The sequence below is a fragment of the Prosopis cineraria genome, unplaced genomic scaffold, assembly GCF_029017545.1.
Source record: "Prosopis cineraria cultivar Desert tree isolate PC_DT_omini unplaced genomic scaffold, ASM2901754v1 PC7, whole genome shotgun sequence".
Classification (NCBI taxonomy): domain Eukaryota; kingdom Viridiplantae; phylum Streptophyta; class Magnoliopsida; order Fabales; family Fabaceae; genus Prosopis; species Prosopis cineraria.
In genome coordinates, this window is record NW_026555338.1 from 14,374,025 (window position 1) to 14,393,541 (window position 19,517).

Here is a 19,517-nt window from a genome sequence, read left to right on the forward strand (position 1 = left end):
CACCAGAGCGTCCACACTTAATTTAAAAAATGAAACGTTTCCACGCGATTTACTTACATACATATGTATACATATACATACATATATATATATATATATAAACATACACATTTCCTCTCCAGCGTTTAAATAGAAATAAGAATATATGATTTATTAGTTTATTACAATTTTTTTTGTTATTCATTGAATCCTCACCTCTAACAACAGTAACACTTAATATTTACATTATACATGCATATTTTTCTGATTAACTTTTTTTCGCAAAAGATAACACATTAATCATTATGAGAGTTGAGCATTTGTTGAAAACAATATTTTTTGAAATAAAGAAAGCATTTTATTAACAGTAAAAAGTTCAAAATACAACTTTTAAGATAGTACACCAAGAAGATAAATTATTTGTATAAATTCAAATACATACTCTTTTATGTTAGGAATAATAAAACTTTTAGTTTTTCAAGTTTGTTTCAATTATTGATTTGATCTTTGAAATTTATTTTTTTTATCAATCAAGTCCATAAAGTTTCATGATCATATATACAATTAAGTCCTCATACATCATTATATACTTCTTTTATTAAAAAATGTAATTTTAACTGAATTACACTCCCATTAAAGTAATTAGCTATCTTTAAACTAATACTATATTTTTATATTTATCTCTATTTAATAAGGTGTTTCAATTTAAAATAAATAAATATAAAGTGATTCATTTATTAGGGTACTTTTGAAAAAAAAAAGCACATCAATTATTCCTTGAAATACTAAAAATATTTTAATAGGGTATTTCACTTTAAAATAAATATAAAATGATTCATTTATTAGGGTATTTTTGAAAAAAGCATATCAATTATACCTTGAAATACTAAAAATATCTTACATTAATTTCACTTTAAAATATAAAAATGTCTTATATTTTTTAAATAAAGAAATGATCACGAAGATTTACCCCCTTATAAAGTCATAGCATTGGTTCCACCCCTGCTTGTTAACATATTCAAATTTGATGTCTTCATCATTAGATGATTAAGTTCAAAGACTTGATCACTATAGCCTATGTATAACTTGATAAAGAATTTTACCCTTAGGTATATATTAAAGATTTTTTTTCCTTTTGATATGATGGCTATTGACATGAAGTTTGGGCTATAATTTGTCACTAGCTGGTACAAAAATTAATTTTCACGACTATTAAAAATATATTTTCACGACTGTACATGTAGTATAGTAAAAATAAATATAGTAGTAATAATTCTGTTGGCAACTAGTGAAAATAGAACAAAAGCCGTAATGGTAATGAGTTATGGCATCCGGTGCCGATTCCCTAAGTGGAACAGACGCCATAATAGGACTCTCAAATGCATTATGGCATCTGTTATTTCCTTGCACCATAATGGACAATATAAGCATCTATTATGTGGCAATAACAGTTGGAGGGAAGTGAGAGCTAGGGATGGGAGGAGCTGGAAGGAATTGAGCTAATTGTGATAAGGCAAGAAATTTTGCAAGGTTAATACATTCTAGAAGCTTCCAGAACCATCCAGAGAAAACTAGAGTGATCCAGAACAATCAAGAAAGCACCGAAAACTTCTAAAATAATACACTAATATGATTGAGAAAGATGTAGATATCTCTAGAGTAATATGGATAGTGTAAGTTTTAGATTATTCTGAGGATATAAGTAACACTTTGTCCTACTATCTAGACAAATGTGGGGAGGAGATAGCTGCAATGAGAGGACAAGGCAAGAACCGCATCGGAGAGAATGGCCCTATCAATGAGGAGGCCAGTGATCATCATTCAGAGGATGGCAATAAAATAAATGAATTGAGTAGTAGTGCAGGAGTACGCCCTTTGCTTCAACCGACCAGTATCACTCAAGTTTGGGAAAGCTTTTGAAAATTTAATCCTCCTGTATTTGAAGGTGAAATGAATGCAGCTGAAGCAAAGGAATGGGTGAAGCAACTAGAAAAGATATTTAGGGTTGTGGAATGCACCTCACCACAAAAGGTGCGAATTGCTGAACAACTATTACAGAAAACAGCCCAGCAATGGTGGGATAGCACCAAACCTGATAATGATGCTGACATTACTTGGGAGGAGTTCAAGAGGAAGTTTTTGCAACATGAAAATTAAATCTTCTCTAGATACTTACGGTTGAAGATAGATCCCTTCCAACTAAGTTGTAGTATGTAAAAATGTCGGAATTCATACCCCCAAATATTTTTTTTAAAATGATGAGAGTTCTTGCCACTTACACTAAATATTGGGAAAGTTTGTCATAAGCAACCCGAAAGAGTTTTCCTATATTTATATGGAAAAATAAAAAACATCATTTAAAAAAGTAATATAACTAATATGAAGATCTTAGGTATATAATTATGATATAATAAAAATATTCTTACTCATTCAGTTATTGCTTATGAAGAATATTAATTAAAATTGTGAAATTAAATTGATTTCACTTTGATCCAGCCACCAGCAGAATTCAGCCTATTTCATATTTTATTCATACGTTAGCGGAGCTATTTAAAAATTGAATTAAGGAAATGAAGAATTAGCGGGCAACGAATCACTTTAGATTGTTGGAATCTAATCTTTACATCACATTCATGATTCAACACTATCAAGTTCAACAAATTTGCACATCTTTTAAAGAATATATTAAGATAAGTAAAAATTCTAACTCAGACAAATAAAATTTGCTATAGCCATATTATATCTTATTTTTTTAGAAAAAATAACGTATATTAACATAAAAAGGAGCCATATTATATCCTACATATGTAATTATAATTTGTAAGTACAATTTTTAGCATATATTTGATTTTTCATGCAAAAAAAATTTATACAATATTTACAAACTAAATTCAATTAAAGTGAAGTAACTTATAGTATTGGAAGGAGAAAAAAAGTGAGATGCCAAGTGATTTTCACTTTACTTAAAGTTTCAATTTACGGAATTAATAGCTGATGAAAAAATTACAATCTAAAGAATTAATGCAAGAAAGCAGTGTGAAAGATGTATGATGGATGGCAATTAAAAAAAGAGAGAAAGATGTGCGACGACATCGATCCTCATGAAAAGTCTTCGACAAGTTGATGCCTTTTGTTACCACTTAAAGTTTTACTTATTTATTATGATTAATCAAATGAAGGAGCTCGTAAGAAATTGAGTAAGAAGCTTCCTTTGGTAGATCCATCATGGTCCACACGCAATTAAGAAAAAGAAAAGGTCCGTCTTTGATAGCCAAAATAAAGTGATACTTTTGACTGAGCTGACAAAAAGGGCCATCACTTATCACTTGTTTTTTTTTTTTTTTTACCATCATCACTTACTACTATAGTGGGTTGGTGCTGATTTTTTTATATGAATATTTGAGTATTATTAAGTCTAATTGAAGGTAGTTATTCTAAAATTATTTTTTGCATTTATATAGGCTTGAACTTCAAACTTCATGTTTAAGTGATCATAACTCATTTTACTAAAACCAATGCTTATTGGTAGGATTGGTGCTAATTTAATAACATGCAAAATAAAAAGGAAGAATTGCATTGAAGTCCCACATAAAAAAATTAATTACTATAAGATCCATTAATAACTAAACTAAACTATATTGATAATTGATTGTGTTGTTAATGCAGTTTAGTTCAGTTGTCAATAGACTTTACAGTAATTACTTTCCTTGTGTGGGACTTGATTGTGATCCTCCCAAATAAAAATTGCAATAGTTACTTTTACAATAGTAGTTGTGGATTTATTATTGAATAATATTCTAAAAAAAATAATTGTATTTGATTATAGCTCATGCAAATCATAATTAAGAATCATCATACGAATATTTTATGAAACAAATATTAAATTTTACATTTATTTATTATTTTTCAAAAATATTAATTAAATCAAACTGTGGTAGGTCAACAAATGATTTTAAATTAATTATCATATTTTATATAAGGTTAATATTATTTAATGGAAAAAAAAATTCATGCTTGATACACATAACCTCACTTGTGAAAAGTCTTTAACATATTAAAACATTTTGTCATCATTAGACGCCATGTCTCATATACATAACTTGAAGAAGTTTTGAGAATTGTTATAACTCGTCAATAAATGTTGTCAAGAAAAAATGTAGCATTTTAACATTCGTCAACATATAATTTGTTAGAATTTATTATGTTTAGATTTCTCATCTTTTAAGATTTATTTTGTTTAGATTTAGAGTATATTTTGTATTCATTAAATATTATTAGAATTTTTATGAGTTATTATTATGTTCATTTATGTATTGTAAGTTTTTCTGATCAATAAAACGCTCACTTTTCCATTCTCCATTTCTTTTATACTAAAAAATAATAAATAATATTTTAAATACATTAAAAACCTCAGGCGTTAATGCAAAATATTCATGTGAAACTTAATATATATATTTTTTGAATTTGTAATATTAAATAAGGGTATAATAAAAAAAAGAATTCCACTTTTTTTTTATCGTTCATATAATGCCACTTCAAAATTCTAAGATCGCACCCATATATGAGATGCTAATGCTATAGTTTTTAAAATTAAAATTTTCAAGAGGAGTATTGCTAATTTTATTGGGATAACGATTTAACTAACTTTTAATTGATTTTCTTAAATATAAGGGGCAAATAAAAACCACTTATATCAAATAAAAATATATCTCATTCCTCAAATTAACTTTAGACGATGTTGCACAAGTTCACAAAGCTAATTTCTTTTGTATATCAAATAAAAAAATTAAATAAAATTTATTTTTAAATAAACTTTAGAAAGTGGAACTTCTATTTTATTTTGTATGCTTTCGTATCTCAGATGACTTTTAAAACAACAAAATAGTTTTGTAAAAATATTTTTCAAAAGTATCAATTTAATGATTTTTATTCTTTTTCCCTATACTTTGAACTATTTTTATCCCCTGAGTAATTAGCTACTTTTCCTCTACAAATTTCACATTCACGCGCTTTTGAGATAAAAAGAAAAAATATTTTAAAAATATTTTTATTTTGTATAATTGAGGCAAGAAAACTTTAGGAGACATGCATTGAAAAGTTTTCCAACATATTAAATTCTCTTGTCTCAATTAGATGACTTCCAAAGACTTGTCAATTGCCAATCTTCCCATTCACGTGGTTTTGATATAGTTTTGATTTGATATATGGACCACTATAGTGTGTGGCGCTAATATTTATAGCTTATAAAAATTATAATTTTCAGTTGAAATATTAATTACTATAATAAAAATCTAAGTCCTGTTATTGAAGTATTACAAAGAATTTAGGTAATGATGATGAGTATTTCGGTTAAAAAAATGCTAAGTAAATAATTTTGCAATATATTTTTATTTATTTAATTATTTTTTATTAACTGTGTGAACTAAATTATATTGAATTGATTGGTCAACTAGTAGCTTTCAATTTTTGTAACATTAATGCCAGAAGATTTCTCTCCAGATGAGTGATGATCATTTTCCTTTGAAAATTTGTCAGCATGTAAAATTCTTGTTTCTTTAGTTCAGACCACAAACGGAAACAATACAGAAATTTTTATAAAACTGATTAATTTTTATGCAGAAATTCTTTACTCTTCTCACCATATAGCTAGCTATTCCTAAAAGAAGCCATCACCTTCTACTTTTATTGCTTTTGGTTTTAATTTTCATTATATTTCAAAATGTTATATTTTGTTTTAATTAATTTTAAATAAAAAATCATAAATAATACTGTTACAAAAAAAATGCCAATGAGAAGTCTTATTTTTACCCTACAGAAATTTTGTGAAACATTGTTTGTAGATTCTCCCGTAAGTGGTTTTCTCTCCACTATAGCGAAGTGCAAAGAGCATTACAAATCTAAACCATTAGACTGAATTTAATAATTTAGATTTAATAGTTTTTAAAGATACAAATTCACTTGTATTTTTAAAATTTGATGTGAGCAGTTCAAATTTACGATAGGGGGCGTAATGAAAAAAACATAGTACAACTCTCTTACAAGTATGAAAGCGCTTATAAAGTCTAGGTTACTTTTAAATTTGAATTTTTGAGATGGAACTTTTAATTTCTTTTGTATTTCTTTAAAGCTTAGGTGACTTTTAAAACAATAAATTATTTTCATAAAAATATTTTTGAAAAGCATACATATAACGATTTTGTTTCTTTCCCCTACAAATATACGACCAATGGCATTCTTTCAGTCATGACACCTTGTTTTCAAATATAGTTTGATCATTAATCTTCGTTGCTGCAATCATGAGTCCTTACTCAAATGTTGTGTTTCTTTTGCTTTTCCTGTTCTTTCATTCTTCACAACTCTGTTTCTCCACAAACTCTACCCCTCGTTGCCATGAACGAGAGCGGCAAGCTCTTTTGAAATTCAGATCAAGTTTCAAAAACACATCTGCTGGACCACTTGGTTCTTGGGAGGGACTTAATTGCTGTCACTGGAAAGGTGTTGTTTGTGATTTTATTTCAGGACATGTTATCAAGCTTGATCTTAGGTCACCATGCTCTTGGTATGTTTCAAGATCTTGTCTTTCCTACAGCTACACATTAGAAGCGGAAGCTGTGGACCCTTCATTGTTGGAGTTGGAACATTTGAATTACTTGGACTTGAGTGGAAACAATTTTAATTATAGTCATATACCAGCGTTCCTTGGTTCCATGAAGCAGCTGAGATACCTCAACCTCTCTGATTCTTACTTTAGTGGCATGATTCCCCATCATCTTGGTAATCTTTCAAACCTTCAAGTTCTTGATCTTTCGGGTCTAAGGGTAGGTTTATGTGCTGATGACATGGGTTGGGTTGCAAAACTCGCATCACTGAGACACATAACAATGACTGGAGTGTTCCTTAAGAAGGCACACAATTTGTTTCAGGTACTTTCCATGCTTCCTTCTCTATTACAGGCAGAGTTTAGTTCTTGTGGTATTGCCAATGTCCATGTCACACATGCCTCTATGAATTCTACATTTCTTCCTAATATTGAGCTCTTGGATCTTTCGTTCAATCATCTTCATGGTTCAATTCCTAATGCTCTTCAAAATATGACCTCCTTAAGAGAGTTGGACCTTTCAGGGAACTCAATTTCTTCAATTCCACACTGGCTGTGTAATTTTCACTCTCTGATCCATCTTGATCTTTCTTGGAATTCTTTCAATGAAAGTAAAATCTCCATCTCCTCTATCTTGAACAACATATGTTCCCTCCAATCCTTAGACTTGTCCGGTGGCAAATATGAATCATTAGTGTCTTTACTAAGTTTTGGCAGTGGAAATTTATCTCAATGCTCAATTGACAATTTTGAAGAATTATTCTTATCTTCCAATGGTATTAATGAGAGTTTGCCAAGCTGGTTAGGCGAGCTAAAAAACTTGAAAACACTTTATCTTTCAAATAATCTCCTCTATGGGCCAATGCCAAGTTGGTTTGGAGAGTTAGAGAGCTTGGAAACTCTTGATCTTTCAAATAATTCTCTCTGTGGGCCTATTCCAGTTAATCTTGGAAAGTTGTCTAATTTAGTTAAATTAGATCTTTCACATAACCTTTTGGAAGGTACCTTTTATGAGAACCATCTTGAAAAGCTCATAAATATACAAAGTTTGCAATTAGGATTTAACAATCTTTTTGTAAAGATTGATTCAAATTGGACACCTCCATTTCAATCCTTAACACAGTTAGGAATGACATCCTGCAACATAGGCACAAAGTTTCCACAATGGCTTCGAAAACAAAAGAGGCTAGTGCACTTGGATTTATCCAATAACAGCATTAGGGGACAAATCCCAAAATACATTGGGGATCAAAATATAAAGTTAAGAGTGTTAGATCTCAAGCACAATTTTATAGAAGGTTCAATACCAAACTCTTTGTGCAATTTGGAGAAGTTGATCACTCTAAGGCTATCATATAATAGACTATCTGGTGAAATTCCCAATTGTTGGAGCAACACTAGTCAAATTCGTGTAATAAATCTTTCATCTAATAAGCTATCAGGCACTATTCCAAGCACATTTTGGAATTTATCTTACATGATGTGCTTAATTTTGAGCAACAACAATTTACATGGGGATCTTCAACAAGTCTTACAAAGACATTCAACATTAGAAGTTTTGGACCTTGGTGAGAACCAATTTACTGGAATGATACCTTCTTGGATAGGTGATGGGGGATTGCCGCTACTTCACATTCTAAGGATGTCACAGAATTTTTTATGTGGTGATATTCCACCTTCCCTTTGCAAGCTCCAAAGATTGGGAATCTTAGATCTTTCTGGTTCTAATTTGTCAGGTTCAATCCCTTCTTGCTTTTGCATTCTTAATGGAACAAACCAATTCAACCCAGAATATGGCATTATTGGATTTGATGATGAAGGTGTAGACGTAATTTTTGAAGAGGGTGTTGATCAAGTTTTGAAAGGATTGCAACACGAATACACTTCAAATTTGATGTATTTGACAAACATTGACTTGTCAAATAACAATTTGAAGGGTTCAATTCCAGAAGGTTTAACTTGTTTCTCGAGTTTGATTGGATTGAACTTATCACACAATAAATTTTCAGGAAAGATTCCAAGCAAGATCTCAAACATGAAGTCATTGGAATCCATTGATCTGTCAAGCAACCAACTTTTTGGTCCTATTCCCAGCAACATGTCCACCCTGACCTCATTGGGTTTTTTAAATTTATCAAATAATAATTTTTCTGGACCCATTCCTGAAGGGGCTCAATTCTCTACCTTTGGTCCATCTTCTTATAATGGCAATCCATATCTTTGTGGAGATCTTCTTGGAAAATCATGTCCTGGGATTGGGATAGCCCACCCACCTTCCAACCTTAGCTTTCATGAAGAGGATGATGATAAAGGAAAAGAAAAGGTGTTATTTTACTTTGTGATAGCACTGGGATTCATCACGGGATTTTGGGTAGTTATTGGATTTTTGTTGCTCAATAAAAAATGGAGACATGCTTGCTTCAGACATGTGGATAACTTTGTTGACTTCATGTATGTGGAAATTCATATCAGGAAAGCAAGATTCAAGAACAAGTGCATGAACCTGGTTGCTCATTGACGACTTCTATTGTCAGTTACGTGTAAGGTCCACGTTGTGTGTTCCCACAATCCTTCTATTCTTGATGGTCCAATGTTATTGATTGTCTGGCCAAGGATGATCTATGTTGTTGTTCATGGTTATCTCTTGTTTCATGTAGTTGGTGTATGGAATTATGAATAATATATAACTTCCGCTGTGAATTTGAGAGTAGTTAATTTGAAGCCAAGATGAGTATTCTAGCTTTTTTTTTTCCTTTGTTTTTTCATATGATTGTATTATAAATGATAAATTTATCTAAATCATAGTGATTAAATAAAATCATAGATAAAAGATGATAAAAAAGTACTGTAAAATACTGTTTGCGTTTTAAATTCATCAGTAAATTTTAGAACACTGGTTGTGGAAATATCAAGGAATTGGACATGAAATCGTAAAGCTCGCTGCCATAATTAAAAAAAAGATGGATTTTTTATGGAAATATGAAGGAATTGGACTTGAAATATCATCAAAACCTGTTTACACTGCTTTTATTTCCTTAATTAAAGGGGAAAAAGTGAAGAAACAAAGTGTGTGATCAGAGAAAAGATCTATGAGAGAAAAGGAATACTACAAACATAGCAATATAAGCCATGAGAAAAAAAATAACAGTGAGAACTAAAAAATAAAAAAGAAAAAGCTTTTTGAAAGATAATATGAAACAGATAATAATTTCATTTGGGTTATTATATTAAATTATTATAATTTATATGACTTAATATTTATAATTTAAAAATAATTGGATATATTACCCTAGTTGACATAAGGCCAACAGCCGAGCCACATACATGAGCCCTCAAGTTTTGCGCCCTTTAGCTAGTTTTTTTTTTTTTTTTTTTTTTTTAAGCTATCTATTTGGTGTCTAGCCAAAAAAACATCAGACATCATAATTCATGGCGTATTTTTGTCATTGTTGTTGCAGTTATCTATTATGGCGTCTAAGACAACATAATACGTTACTTTTCTCCGCTATTTATCAAAATCCATTAGATCTATTATTATTATTCTTCATTTAAAAACTGACGCCAAAATTGTGTCGTAAAAATATTATTTTGCACTAGTGTGCCTTCATTTTTGAGGTTATAACTTAGGTTTTTACACATTCTGGCCAAGAAAAAGAAGTAGCATTTTAACACTATGAAATGCAATTGAATATGGATCAATTTGAAAATTGAATGAAGAGATAAGAAATTACGTGTGAAGTTTCCATTAACCAAATGTCATGAATCCCATTCTTCAAGTAGGTTCGACGATGTGAATTCAATGGATTGGTACATTTTTAAGAAAACATTAAAAATTTAAAATCAAAGGTATCAATGTATCTTTTGACCTTCTAACTTTACACAATATTTTAATTAATTTAGTTCTTTAATTTTATAAAATATCTTTTTTAGAAGTATATTCCACCAACATCAAAATTAAATCTTCTCTTAATACTTATGATAGAAGATAGATCCTTTCCAACTAAAATGCAATATATAAAAATATTGGAATTCATACTCCCAAATATTTGCTTAAAATGATAAGAGTTCTTACTACTTTACACTAAATATTGGGAATGTTTCTGACAAGCAACTCAAAGTAATTTTCTTATAAATAATTATAGGTACAAATAAAAAACATTATTTCAAAAATTATAACTAATATGAAGATTTTATGTATACAATTATGAGTGTAAAAATATTTTTAGTTATTTAGTTATTGTTTATGAAGAATATTAATTAAAATTTTGAAATTAAATTGAATTCACTTTGAGCCACCAATAGATTTCGCATACTTTAGCATAGCTATTTAAAAATTGAATTAATGAAAGAAAGATTAGGGGGCAACGGATCGCATTAGATTGTTGGAATCAATCTTTACATCATATCCAACTCTATCAAGTTAACAAATTTGCATATCTTTTAAAGAATATTAAGTTTGTTATTAGAAGTATTATGGCATATTTTCAGGCTTAAAGAGCACTTATAGTAGTTACAAATTTCTTATCAACAAGATCTTCATATCGATAGTGATATTTAAACTGACAGTCTTATAAGTTATGAATCAAATTCTTTACTAACTGACAATACATAATGTTCAATGCATTATGCTTTACATAATAATATTCCATGGTCCCTTATTCGGATGATGCGCTCCTGTGTGATTTGGACAATATGGCTTGTTTATTATACGTTTTCTTTGCATTAGGCTTTATTTAATTTTTTTGTCATTTTAAGATATTTACTTAGTTAGCTTTGCTTGTGTATTTGATTCATTAATGTGATAAATAAATCATACTCCCTCCGTCCCAAATTATAGGACACTTTTGAAAGAATTTTTCTATCTCAAAATATAAGACACTTTTGATAGATTAATGTTTCGTTAAATGTACCAATTTCAATATTACCCTTTCATTCTCTACAATTAATTTATGTCCCTTCTCTTTTCAATATATTAAATGATGGGTGTTTATGAAAGTTTATATTTTTATTTTGAAAAGATAAGGTTGCTAGGTGTATTTAATGAGGTTTATTGGTATGTGACATTTTATCTAAAAGTATATTATAATTTGGGATGGAGGGAGTAGTATTTATGCTAATGAATGATACGTTTTATTTTAAATTTTATTTTTAAAATATTTAATATTAAAAACTGATTAACATTTAACCAAAACATGACACAACTTGACTTTCTTATTTTTAATTTAAATAACATAAATTATAAAAAGTATAGCAAATCGTATTATTTACAAGAAATAAATAATACAACTTAAAATTTTAACTTTGTACAAATGAACAAAAAAATGGTAAAAAGAAAAGTTTATTCTAAAAAAAATGGTTTCGTTATATTTAGCAAATTTGCTGCTTAGCCTTTTCTCAATCACTTTATTTTGTTATATACAGGTGCACAGGGCGATCAATAACCAGGGCACAGACCAAGCCATTAAAAATGAATTTCTATATTTTGTTTATTATTTTCTATATTTATGAAAAAAATAGTAGACATTTTTCATCAAATCAAATTGTGATAATTCAGCTAAAAAAAAAATGCTTCACGGCTTATCACAAGTCTTCAATGTACTAAACTCTTTTGGCTTCATTGGATGACTTTACAACTTGAACATTTGAAAATTGAATGAAGCGATAAAAAATTACAGGTGAAGTTTCCTTTAGCCAAAAAGGTCATGCATGTTAAATTATTAGAATCCCAGTCTTCATGTTCAATATTTTGAAGTCAATGAATTCGTACATTTTATTTAGAAAACATTAAAAATTTAAAAATATAGAATTTGCATTACCCATTTTATATGCCACATAATTTTAATTTTAAAAAGGAAAAAATTAATTTGTAGGTTCTTATAGTTTCTTTCAATTTTAAATTAGGTTCCCATGGTTTTTTTTTGTTTTAATTGAGCTATATAGTTTGATCCATTATATATGTTAATCCTTGAAGGTCAAAAGTTTTAATAAATAATGATTAAGTTTCCCAAAAAAATCACTTTACAAAATTTGATTTAATATTTTGGTAAAAAAGAAAATTTAATTTATACAATATTTACATTTTTATTATTTTTTATGAAAATTCTCATGTATAACAATTAGAAAAAATGACAAAAAGAAATACCCTGAAAAACGCAAATAATGACAATTAAATACCCTCAAAATGTGATAATTATTACTTAGTCTCAAGGAACTTGTCTGGCATATTAATTCATGATGAAATGATATATTTTCCCTTAGTAACTATTATCAATTGCAAAATAACTACTTTGATTGGGTTATTAATTAAAATGGAATAGAAAATGATTATTTCTTTTCTGAAAATTTGTTTATCTATAAATGCCACTAAAATGGTAATTTGCAGAAAGGAAGTAGAGATTTTTAAAAAAGAAAATATTATTTTTTTCATTTTGTTATAAATTACAAATTTTAAAGTATTTCTCGTCAAAAAAAAAAAACGTTTTCCCCGTATACCTTGACTATTTTACTGCCACTGAGTAATTAACTACTTTTCCTCTATAAATATCCAACCGATAGCATTCTTTCAGTCATGACACCTTGTTTTCAAATATAGTTTGATCATTCTTCATTGCTGCAATCATGAGTCCTTGCATAAATGTTGTGTTTCTTTTGCTTTTCCTGTTCTTTCATTCCTCACAACTCTGAGACTCCACAAACTCTACCTCTCCTTGCCATGAACGGGAGCGACAAGCTCTTTCAAAATTTAGATCAAGTTTCCTCAACACCTCTCGTGGACCACTTGGTTCTTGGGAGGGACTTAATTGCTATCACTGTAAAGGTGTTAGTTGTGATTTTATTTCTGGACATGTTCTCAAGCTTGATCTTAGGTTGCCATGCGATTTTACATTCCAGGACTCTACTGTACTTCCCACAACTATACATTAGATGTGAGAGCTGTGGACCCTTCATTGTTGGAGTTGGAACATTTGAATTACTTGGACTTGAGTGGAAACTTTTTTAAATTCAAGCACTATACCAAAGTTCATTGGTTCCATGAAGCAGCTGAGATACCTCAACCTCTCTTATTCTTACTTTAGTGGCATGATTCCCCATCATCTTGGTAATCTTTCAAACCTTCAAGTTCTTGATCTTTCGCGACAATTTGCAATTCTATATGCTAATGACATTCGTTGGGTTTCAAAACTTTCATCATTGAGACACATTGCAATGACTGGAGTGTCCCTTGGGAAGGCACACAATTTGTTTCGGGTACTTTCCATGCTTTCTTCTCTGTTACAAGCAGAGTTTAGTAATTGTGGTATTGCCAGTGTCCATGCACATGGTTCAATTCCTGATGCTCTTCAAAATATGACCTCCTTAAGGGAGTTGGACCTTTCATGGAAGTCAATTTCTTCAATTCCACACTGGCTGGGTAATTTTCACTCTCTGATCCATCTTGATCTTTCTTGGAATTCTTTCAATGAAAGTAAAATCTCCATCTCCTCTATCTTGAACAACATATGTTCCCTCCAATCCTTAGACTTGTCCGGTGGCAAATATGAATCATTAGTGTCTTTGCTAAGTTTTGGCAGTGGAAATTTATCTCAATGCTCAATTGACAATTTTGAAGAATTATTCTTATCTTCCAATGGTATTAATGAGAGTTTGCCAAGCTGGTTAGGCGAGCTAAAGAACTTGAAAACACTTTATCTTTCAAATAATCTCCTTCATGGGCCAATGCCAGGTTGGTTTGGAGAGTTAGAGAACTTGAAAACTCTTGATCTTTCAAATAATTTCTCTCTGTGGGCCTATTCCAGTTAATCTTGGAAATTGTCTAATTTAGTTAAATTAGATCTTTCACATAACCTTTTGGAAGGTACCTCTTATGAGAACCACTTGAAAAGCTCATAAATATACAAAGTTTAGAATTAGGATTTAACAAACTTTTTTGTAAAGCTTGATTCAAATTGGACACCTCCATTTCAATCCTTAATAGATTTAGGAATGGCATCCTGCAACATAGGCACGGAGTTTCCACAATGGCTTCAAAACCAAGAGAGAATATTGGTCTTGGATTTATCCAATAACAGTATTAGGGGAACAATGCCGAAAAACATTGGGGATCAAAATATGGAGTTAAGAGTGTTAAATCTTAGGCATAATCTTATAGAAGGTTCAATGCCAAGCTCTTTGTGCAATTTAGAGAAGTTGTTCACTCTAGGACTATCATGTAACAGACTTTCTGGTGAAATTTCCAATTGTTGGAGCAATGCTAGTCAAATTTGGGTAATAGATCTTTCATCTAATAAGCTGTTAGGCACTATTCCAAGCACATTCTGGAATTTATCTGAAATGTGGTGGTTAGGTTTGAGCAACAATTTACATGGGGATCTTCAACAAGTCTTACAAAGACATTCAGAATTAAAAGTCTTGGACCTTGGTGAGAACCATTTTACTGCAAAGATACCTTCCTGGATAGACAATGAGGGATTGCCACAACTTCACATTCTAAGGATGTCACAAAATTTGTTATCCGGTGATATTCCACCTTCCCTTTGCAAGCTCCAAAGATTGGGAATCTTGAATCTTTTATTTTCTAATTTGTCAAGTTCAATCCCTTCTTGCATTTGCAATCTTAATACAACCAAAGATTTCAGCTTATTTTACGGTACCTTTTATATAGATGATGTAATTGCCAAAATAACAATGGACGAGGGTGTTGAACAAGTTTTGAAAGGATTGCAACAAGAATACACTTCAAATTTGAGGTATTTGACAAATATTGACTTGTCAAATAACAATTTGAAGGCTCCAATTCCAGAAGGTTTAACTTGTCTCTCGAATTTGATTGGCTTGAACTTATCACACAATAAATTTTCAGGAAAGATCCCAAGCAAGATAGCAAACATGAAGTCATTAGAATCCACTGATCTATCAAGCAACCAACTTTTTGTTCCTATTCCCAGCAACATGTTCGCCATGACTTCATTGAGTTTTTTAAATTTATCAAACAAAAATTTTTCAGGACCTATTCCTAAAGGGGCTCAATTCTCTACCTTTAGTCCATCTTCTTATAATGGCAATCCATATCTTTGCGGAGATCTTCAAGGAAAAGCATGTCCTAGGATTGGGATAACCCACCCTCCTTCCAATCTTAGCTTTCATGAAGAGGATGATAACAAAAGAAAAGAAAAGGTGTTATTTTACTTTGTGATAGCATTGGGATTCATCACAGGATTCTGGGTAGTTATTGGATTTTTTTTGCTCAACAAAAAACGGAGACATGCTTCCTTCAGACATGTGGATAACTTTGTTGACTTCATGTATGTGGAAATTCATATCAGGAAGGCAAGATTCAAGAACAAGAGCAGGAACCTGGTTGATCATTAACAACTTCTATTGTCAATTACATGTATGGTCCATGTTGTGTGTTCCCACAAGCATTTTATTCTTGATAGTCCAATGTCATTGATTGTCTTGCCAACGATGAACTACGTTATTGTTCATGGTTATCTCTTGTTTCATGCAGTTGGTGTGAGGAATTATGAATAACATATAACTTCTGTTGTGAATTTGATAGTAATTAATTTGAAGCCATGATGAATATTCTAGCATTTGTTCTCCCTTTGGCTTTTCATATGATGGTATTATAAATGATAAATTTCTCTAAATTATAGTGATTGAATAAAATCATATATGAAAGATGATTAAAAAGAAAAGTGCTGTAAAAAGCTGTTCACGTTTTATATTCGTCAGTAAATTTTAGAACACTGGTTGTGGAAATATGGAGGAATTGGACATGAAATCATAAAGCTGGCTGCCATGATAATAATAACAAAAAAGATGGAGTTTTTGTGGAAATGTGAAGGAATTGGACTTCAAATGTCAAAAACTATTTTCACTGCCTTTATTTCCTTAATTAAAGGGGAAAATGAAGGAAAAAGGTGTGATCAGAGAAAAGAACAATGAGAGAAAAGGACTACTACAAAGATAGCAATATAAACCGTGAGAAAGAAATAACAGTGAGAACTGAAAATAAAAATAGAAAAAGCTTTTGGAAAGATAGCATGAAACAGATAATAATTTTCATTTTTGTTATTCTATTTGATCATTATAATTTTTATCACTTAATGTTTATAATTTAAAAATAATTAAATATATTACCTCAATTGACATAAGGTCAATAGCCGAGCCATGTACATAAGCCCTCAAGTTTTTGCACCTTGTAGCTAGATTTTAGGTTCAAGTTATTTTTTTTTATTTTCAAATAGAAGAATACCCTTATATAGTTTTTTAAGTTTACTGTACAATATATTAATATTCATTTAGTATTAATTTGTATAAAAATCAGGAACATCTCATATATGACATAGGTGTATTAAGTTGGGAATGAGGAGTAACTACTCTAGAATAGGAGGAGAGGAAAAACAAGCAAAGGTAATGAAAAAACACTACATTTTAACTTAAAACTTTAAGGCTCAAATTTGTGGGACCTTTCTCTTTATTTTTATATTAATTATTAGGCTCAATTTTATTTGATATGTGACTTTCCACATCATCCAAGTCCATTGACACTTAGACAACCTAACAAAGAATAATAGTAAGAGCTATCATAGAGTTTTATTTTGTTGACATCTAGAATTTTCTCATCATGACACCCCAATTGTAAGCGCTTTAGTGCCTATTTGGATACCCTCAATTAATCTATTATGCTTATCAAAGCCATGGTTTTAGCAACAACAAAAAAAAAAAAAAAACGAAAACCAAACACCCTCAAATTTTTGTTAATTGCATTTGGCTGAACAAAAAACTTTGTTGTGGAGGAAGCTAATCTCAGCAACTTATGAGAATTGATTACCACATTGGAGTCATTGTGTTGCCAGGGTCATTTTATTTCAATTTTAACCCTTAAAAATGGTGCTTGTATATTGGTGCTTTCTAGTATTGTCAGATGGCAATGGCTTTTTGGGGTTGATAATCAAAGTAAGGGTGAACCAGTGACTTTTGTTAATTAGTATATATATATATATATATAATTATTAATCACTTCATGTCAAAGTAATAACTATTACATATTTATTTTATTTATTAAATATAATTTAACATATCTAATAACATTATAAAAAGATAATGTCCTTTATTGTAATTTATACATCTAAAATTAATTTTGTCTAAAGTCATCCTATAATCACATTATAATAAAATCCATTATAATCAAAATCAATCATATTAATTAACTTTTTTTGTAATTAATTATACCATGAAATCCAAGCACACCCTTAAATATAAAAATAGGTCTTCTCTCATAAAGCTTCTACAAAATTTACTTGGGCTTCAACCAAAATGTGTTTTTCTTGTGCTTTTAGTTCACAAGCGTGTCTGATATTTTCAATATTTATTTGGGCCCACAATTTGATATCTATGAAGGGGCCTAAGATGCTCTGTCCATTTGTGTTTGTGTTCCTCGTGCCACTGATGTGGGCTGTTTCTTTTTTTCCTTTTAATAAATTTGACTTTAATTTTTTTAAAAAAAGCACGGGACTAGTTTTATTTTATTGTTGGATTTACGTAAGCATGAAGAGGGGAATCAACAATAGATACTAGTATTTTACACCATAAACCTCATAGTTCACGACTTAAAAAAAAAAAAACCCGAAAAAGTTTATTTCAACTTGCATGAAATAAAATGGTATGCATGTTACTTTTAAATAATTATGTGCACAATTAAAATAGAATAATTCAATGTGATATATCATATAACATGAAATTCAAGAACCATAAGTGCATAAATGACGTTGCATAACACTTATCTTTTGGAAGATTGAATAGATTTATAGGCATAAAACATGGAAACAAATATGAATTTGGTAAAGATAACTACTTTGAATAACAGGAGCATATATCACATATATCAAACAATTTCATATAAATATATAGCCATATATATACGTTCGAGTAATAATGACAAAGCAATCAAGTTTCACTTTTAAACTACAACATTTGTTTGAAACAACTGAGGGTTATGTAACTCATTATATAAATCCATATAGATAGAAAAAGAACTGCTTGTTTCCATAGAATCAATTTAAAGACAATAAATTTTGAAAATCATTCTTTAGTAGGACTGATCAAAATGGAAAGTAAGTGTGAACACACAGTCCATAAGAGTAAATAATAAATCAAGCGCTGTTGAAAGTCACGAAAAAAGCTTGGACATACATTTCACGAGGATAGATAATCAAGTATTGACACACAATTTATGTGGATAAATAACCAACAAACACAAATACACAATCTAAGTGTAAATAATCAACATGGCTAGAAGCCACGAAAAAAGCACGAGTCCAAAACCCCATGAATAACAAGCATGGGTACAAAGTTCACGAATAACAAGCGTGAATGCAATGCTGACAAATATCAAGCTAGCTAAGACTTAACAATGATAGGTCAAAGGCTAATAGGACTTTCATTAGAAACAAATATATCATGAAATTAGTCCCTTAATTTAAATCAAGCATGCACAAGTTATAAAAATCAACATTGGGAGAATTACATCCAAGTCCCGCGCAAAGAAAATTAATTACTATAAGATCCATTAACAACTGAACTAAGGCTATTAACAACACAATCAATTGTCAATGGTTTTAATTCAGTTGTCAATGGACCTTATGGTAATTAATTTTCTTATGTGAAAATTCAATGTAATTCTTCCATCAACATTTTTGCTTTTCTTAACATAATCACCATAAAATAATATCATCAAAGTCCTCCACTGCATGAACCATAATATAAAATCACTGTATAAATCATAAGATCAATCAATATTAACATAATAAATCCTTGTGAAATTCATTCAAAAAACTAATTCTAATTCCTTTTACAAAATTTAACTTAATTTTAGAATTTCCATATATAATAGTCAATGACAAGATTAAACCATAGCATTAGATACATATATTAT

The 19,517-nt window shown here is 30.0% G+C and overlaps 2 protein-coding genes across 2 annotated transcripts; both read left to right on the forward strand.

The window, feature by feature from the left end:
- Positions 1–6,342: 6,342 nt before the first annotated feature.
- Positions 6,343–9,287, forward strand: LOC129316113 (receptor-like protein EIX1). The gene is made up of 2 exons (XM_054960381.1): positions 6,343–6,474; positions 6,569–9,287. Exon 2 carries the CDS (start codon positions 6,687–6,689, stop codon positions 9,093–9,095), a length of 2,409 nt encoding a protein of 802 aa, XP_054816356.1. The 5' UTR covers positions 6,343–6,474; positions 6,569–6,686; the 3' UTR covers positions 9,096–9,287.
- A 5,273-nt stretch (positions 9,288–14,560) lies between these two features.
- Positions 14,561–15,946, forward strand: LOC129316491 (receptor-like protein EIX2). Its single transcript, XM_054960916.1, has one exon. The coding sequence runs from the start codon at positions 14,561–14,563 to the stop codon at positions 15,944–15,946; it is 1,386 nt and encodes a 461-aa protein (XP_054816891.1).
- The last annotated feature ends 3,571 nt before the right edge of the window (positions 15,947–19,517 follow it).